We start from the raw sequence: 6,868 nt of genomic DNA on the forward strand, positions 1-6,868 counted from the left end.
TACTGAATGGAATGAATACAAAAAAAAACCTGAGATAAGTGAAAACATGTATAAATAGGAAATAGTAAATCATAAAGGCGCGAGAAACATGCATTTCAAATTTTGAAATCAAAATTTGAATTCAAAGTCATCGATGTCGGCAAGACGAAAACACAGGAAGCAATAACAAAGTTGAAAAACTTTTGAAATGGAAAGTTGTAAAACACAGGAAAAAAATCACCAATTTGGTAAATTCCTAAAATCGAAAGCTGTAAAATAAATGAATGAATGACCGATTTGGAAATCAAAACTTGAAAAATAAAACAATAAAGAAACCCTATAAGACAAAAATGAGTGAAAAAAATGCAATAGAAGAAAAAGTTGAAAATGGATGGGAAAAGGAAAAGGGGAAAGGCGATTTTGCATATTTGAGATAAAAGTAAGCTAAAAACTCTTTTGTGAGAAGAATGGCGGGAATAGGGGAAGAGAGAGGAGATGAACTATGTAGCCTCAGAAGAAAGGCAAACTTCTTTTACATTTGGCTTTTAGCTTCCTTCAGAACTGTACAACTTTATGACGTTTTTTCTTCCTTTAAATTTAAATCTTCAGGTGTTGTAAACATGAGATATCCAGGTTTACCTCTTTATTTGCTACCACATCACATATTTTACTTTTGCAGTAAAATTAATTTCTTGTTTTTAATTTTTTTATAAGTTTCTTTTTTTGTTCCCTATGGTTTATTAAGATTATGATATAACTCATGCAGGATACAACGTAAATAAGGCCCCTTTCTTAGCCAGTTCTCCTAGATCCAATTAAGCGTCGAAACTAAATATAGTTATCCTATAAAGTTCCCCTTCTTGGCATAATAATTACCAACAAAAAGATTTAGAGCCTATAACACTTTAAGATGATTCCTCATTGTATATATGTTGTCATCAATTCGACCATGCAATAAAAATACGCAAAACAACAATTTGTAATAAGTTGTTGAAGTTAAATCTCCATGGATTTATTGGGAACCTCATTCCAGCTCAACACATGTTTCATCATTTCTTTTTCAAGGAAATCAAAGAAAAGTTCAAATTGTGGCTATGCTCCTATCTACATAATGGAAAGTGTGTTTATTTAGTCAAAAGAATACGTAAATGATTTTGCATGGGATTACTATTTTGTTCTAATACCCTCAAATACAATTTTCTACCATGACAATTTACCCTCCAATATAAACAATGAGAATTATAAGAATTATCAATGTTTAAACTTCTCATAATTGTTGAAATGGATTACACAAATATTAATAAATCTTCATCTAGCATTCATTCATACCGCCACCGATAAGATTTTATTTTGTTGGGTCTTCCGAGAGAGGATACTAGGGAGATACAACACCAATAAGACATGAGTTCAACCTATATATAAGGGATTGACACCACCTCTAACTCAAAATCTTAAGGCAATGAGTTTATGAGTCTTCATCCTTATATGGTACTCAACTTTCTTATTTTTACTCAATGTGGGATTTAGATTCACACTTGAATTCTCAACATATCTATATTCAAATTTCCAAGAAAAATAACAACACACCCAATTTTTAACAAATTCAATCTTCCAAATTAAGAATTGAAATTAAACAACTATGAGGTATAGTTCTTGGTTTGCAGATAACATGTAGAGTATGTTTTGAATTAATATTATTTGTAAAACTAATAAGGAAGAAAGTATACACGATAATTCAAATTGAATAAGAAATTGATAAAGTCCCTCACTCATAAATTACTATTACTCTAAAAATTCATAGCATGTATATATGGCTTAGTATAACAAAGAATATGATCATAATTCTTCTTGTATGGCTTTAGATAAATTTTTCCAACGCCAATTTCATTGCTAATGTATTATCCACATGTTTTTTCTTTTAAGAAATGTAGTCTCTACATTGTCATGATATGAAATATGTGATTGAGTGATTTAAACACATGAGACATTAGAATATGGAAATTGACTGAGATGTTGCGACAAGCTTTTCTTCCATCCTAAGAGTGTGTTCTTTTATGATTGATTTGAAGGAGAGGGAGTGAATGAATTTGAATGGATGTGAAAGTGAAATTTGTATAATTTTAAGAGATTTGGAAGTGACGATGAAGTGAATTTATAGTAAAATTTGTGAAAGTTCGTAAAATATTTGACTATGACAAATAAAAAAAGTTTTACCCTTATAATAAAAATTAATTTATTATTATTATTATATATGTTATTTATTATATATATATATATATTATAATAATAAGATTATTATTATTATTATTATATTTTTTATTTTATATATATATATATATATATATATATATATATATATATATATATATATATATATGTGTGTGTGTGTGTGTGTTATTATTATTGTTTATGAATATTTTTGCCACTTGTATTGTATGTCCCATCCCTTGACATTTAAAAAGTTAATATACACGCTACCTCTACCCGTGTCAAATGGGAGTATACATAGTCCCATTGCTACTGTAAACGTATCCTTTCTCTTTCATTAAAGGACATCTGTTTTTTCTTTTCTGTCAGACTACCTATTTTGATTTTTGAATATTGATTCAAATTTTAGAGGGGATTCCATTAAGGAAAAAGGATTTTTAAGATAATTTGACCATCATCTCAACTTTTAACTTTTACGGGATAAATGATTTTAACAAAAGTTAATTTTTATATTTAAAAAAAAATAGTAAGGGTAGGATGTAAAAGGAATTCTGTTATCAAAATATCTTATCCGTTCGTTTTAACATTATAGTTATAAGAATTGTTTTCTCAATGTTCCTTACTCAAGGAGTTTTATTATCTTCAATTTAAATTTACAGTCAACATCCAATTGCAAGTTAAAGTTTCTGTACATGACAACAAATGACAGAAAATAGGTTTGTATATCTCATGAAGACATGACAGTGTACAATCAAAGTTTCATCCTGATGTCAAAATATATACATTCATTTATGAGAAGCAGTAAGTTGGATTTCAAACATAGCTCTTAACAGAAGAACTATAACCACTCTGAACATCATAGTACCTGGACCACAGCATAACACCTCCATACTTTGCAGAACCCTTAATGGCTGGAAGCACTTGAGATATGAGATCAGCAGAAGGAATGAAGCCACTTCCTGCAGCCTGTGGGGAAGCTGGTAACCCCAAGAATATTTTGTTGGCAGGAATACCTGTGATCCATTGCTTCCATGCATCTTCAAGGTTAGTGATTGCCCCAGAAGTGTATTGGCAAGGAGGGTTGTTGTAGAATTGGATCCAAACATAGTCAAAAAGACCTGTTGTGAGAGCATTTCCAATCCAAGCATCAGGAAAAGGGCACTGAGGAGCTGCAGTGATGTAGACTTGCTTCCCTTGCTTGGCCATGGTGTAGCCTTTAAGGAACCTTGCAAGATCACCCCAGTGTTTGTTTGATCCACCTTCAATGTCAAAGTCTATACCATCAAGAACAGCAGGGCCAAGAGGCCTAGAGGGTGATTGTCCCCCCAAGAAGTTGTTCCAAAGGTATGTGGCTACTTCACTTGCATCAATTGAGTGGCTTCCAGTATCTCCTCTTAAAGAGAGCAAGACTTTGATGCCTTTTGCTTGACAAGATTTGATGTCTGAGCTTAGGCCACTGCACTCATTTTTAAGAGGGTCACAGTGACCAGCAAGATTAATCATGGGAGTTTGGCCCTTGCCAAAGGTTGGCAAAAAGGCTATGATCACATAATCATAGTTCCCTGTCGCACAAGCCTCACTCAGTGTGCCCTCGTTGCCATTCTGGCCCCAGTAGATAACAATTTCTCCACCGTAGGATCCCTTTGCTAGTGCTAACAGGACTAATGAGCACAAGAACGTGACTGGAATTGCTGATTTCATTGTAAGTATCTAAGGAAATGGCTGCTTCTGTGCCATGCACTGCTTGGGAGAATGGCTTTTATAAAGTGTTTGAACCCCTTCAAAACTTTGGAGCTTTTCTCATAGAGCTTGCCTTGGCCGTCATGAATAATATAATAATCATTTCTGCGAACTTCACGCAAATTTACCAATCCTCTTTATCAAAGAATGGTAAATGAAAATATTAGCGGTCAATTGTATGATGCATGCAGGCAAATTCATCTTTCATAAGTGGTGAAGAAAACAACATAGCATTCTTTGTTCTGTGAAACCTTTTCTTTGATGTTTATCAGTTTTGAGCTTCTGCAATGGCAACAGACCAGCTCATATTCCTGTTGGCATTACAATTGACAAGAGTATAGGTAGTAGCAACTTATGTTGGAAATTTAATTTCGATATTAGTAACTACTTTTTTTTATTCACCTTCACGTCTCAATAACTGGAGACACACAGAATATAAATATCAAAACTGAAACAGCTTTCTATTAAAATCTCTATCTACAGAGTAAAAGCTAAGCAGATGTCACTATTTTGTTCAACCTTTGTGTTGTCTTTAAAGATAACTTTTCATTCAGATGATCAAATAATTCCAAAATTTAGAGATAACTCCGTTTTAGCTAAATTTGCAGTATTATATTAAATAAGTGTCTCTTTTGACAGTAGCTGTTTAATTCAGCATAGGTCTCGATAGTTAATTCTATTTCTTACTTTATACGATTATGAAGGAAGGAAATACGGTGTTTGTGAAATATGTACTGCATAGAAACTTAGCTTTTTTGTCATCAGATTTATGCTTATCTTCCTCAGTAGAAAATTTCCAAAATGTGTGGCTTTAGGACTCGACAATTAAGTTAGAGTACTTCTCCCAAACCAAATCCTGATATTTTGCATCTTGACTCCAATAAAAGACAAACCAGTGTTCTAATTTTTCCTTTTTAATAAAAAATCTTACATCTTTCATAGGGATGGTTATTCTCTCCTTTTCCAAAATCGTTTAAATCTTATATAAAGATATTTACAAAATATATATATATATATATATATATATATATATAATCAAATTTTGTTCATCGATCCTATTATTATTGGGTATTGGTAAATAATGACGACATGTATAAATATATAGAATCAAATTTTAATATATTTTTTTATTCATATTTGACTTAAATACCTTTTTGGTCTTCATTTTCGTAGTGTTTAAATTATTAACGGAACATCAGGTGGCACGGTTTGTATTAGGATGTGTTACGTGTACTGTACAGGTACAGGTGGCTAATTAACGTTAATTTTTCAATTTATGGGAAATTTTGCAATTAGGGAAATTTCTTTATCTTCGTCTTTCTTGAGTTCAGATTTGCAGAGAAAGCAGCTAATACTTGTCATTTCATCAACAGCTCGTAAAGCAAGGGCAATGGCTGCAGATATAGTAGATGGGTCATTTAAAGAGCAATATAAAAGAATCTATAACTATGCACATGAATTACTAAAATGTAATCCTGGATCAACTATAAAAATCAAAGTGGAAAATGATAATCAAAGTCGAAAATGATAATGATGAAGCAATTTTTCAGAGGTTTTACTCCTGTTTAAAAGGATGTAAAGATTCCTTTGTCTTCTGTAGACCCATCACAGGTTTGGATGGTTGTTTTTTAAAAGGAAAATACGGAGGTGAGTTGTTGAGTGTTGTGGGTAGAGATGCTAATGATCAGTTACTGCCCTTAGCGTATGCTGTTGCGGAAGTTGAAAATAAAAAATGGTTCTTGCTTATTGGTGATCTTGGAGGTATTGACGTGAGGTATTGACGTGTGTAGGACAATAGTGCACGAAGTGATACAACACGGTTGCCTCCAACGGTAAAGGAAGAAGATTGGGACAGTAACATACCTATATAATGGGATTGCAGGAAGAAGAAGATTGCAGCAATACCAATTGGGAATGGAGGAACAAAATTGTCAAAACTCACCAACTGCCCAAACATTCCCTACCAAAACCCTTGCTTACTTATTTATCCCCAAATATCTAATTAAGCCACCTGTACACTACACGTAATATACCTAATACAAATGCTCCGTAAATGATTTAAACGGCGTTACAAAAAAGACCAAATAAAACACGAATTGCGATAAAATATCTGGATATTTGTTACACATTTTACCAAAAAATAAATATCCATCTGTGAATATTTTTTCAATCCCTTAAAAATTTCTGTCTCAACAAGCCATTGCTCAGATGTTTAAAGTAACATGTCAAGTTGTAAATGCGAGGGAGGGAGAATCCAAAGTTTAGGGCTTGAAATGCAAACGAAAGTTATTTGCTTTTTGCGACATTAAGGAAGAATCGAAAGGTTAGGTTTGAACAACGAAGAACAAGCATTTACTTTGTGTCAAACCGAAGCTTGGTTGAAGCTCTAAGCAATATGTCATTTCGTTTTTCCGGTTTTTGTTCTGTTTCCTGGTTTTTGATTCGATTCAAGTTCTAGTTTCGTTTTTTTTTTTTTGCTCTGCTTTTTTATTATATTTCTGATTTTAATTTTCATTTTGGTTGTTTTCTGGTTTTGCTTTCTGTTTCCTGGATTGATTTTATGGTTCTGTTTTATAATATTTTTTTGGTTAAATTGTATTTTTAGTCTTTATTTTCGTAATAAAATATTAATTTGATTCTTTTTTTTTTATTTCAATTTGGTTTTTATTTTGGACAACTTGATCCAATTAAATCATTTTCGTTAGTTGTTAGTAGTGTAGTAACAACATTAAAAGAGTATCTTACGTGTCAGTTCTCTGAATTTTTTAATTTTAAAAAAAAAATTAATTTTTTTAATTTTTTAAAAATTTTAAAAATTTTGCCACGTGTTAAGCTGACGTCGTGTCATGTGACAATAACATTGTGATGTGGTAATGACAGTGTCACGCATCACTATTATGTTAGGTGTCACTTCCTCATTCTCAATTTGATAATGACATTG

General features: G+C 32.0%; 1 protein-coding gene across 1 annotated transcript; it reads right to left on the reverse strand.

Annotated features, from left to right (window-relative positions):
- Positions 1-3,000: 3,000 nt before the first annotated feature.
- Positions 3,001-4,073, reverse strand: LOC114175361 (acidic endochitinase-like). Its single transcript, XM_028060137.2, has one exon. The coding sequence runs from the start codon at positions 3,886-3,888 to the stop codon at positions 3,001-3,003; it is 888 nt and encodes a 295-aa protein (XP_027915938.2). The 5' UTR covers positions 3,889-4,073.
- Positions 4,074-6,868: the final 2,795 nt, after the last annotated feature.

This window comes from Vigna unguiculata, chromosome 3 (assembly GCF_037176805.1).
Source record: "Vigna unguiculata cultivar grain cowpea cultivar isolate G323 ecotype 2 chromosome 3, ASM3717680v1, whole genome shotgun sequence".
Taxonomy (NCBI): domain Eukaryota; kingdom Viridiplantae; phylum Streptophyta; class Magnoliopsida; order Fabales; family Fabaceae; genus Vigna; species Vigna unguiculata.

Bases quoted from the DNA above. Each gene is read 5' to 3' on its own strand.
- LOC114175361 (XM_028060137.2), bottom strand. From the start codon at position 3,888: ATGAAATCAGCAATTCCAGTCACGTTCTTGTGCTCATTAGTCCTGTTA.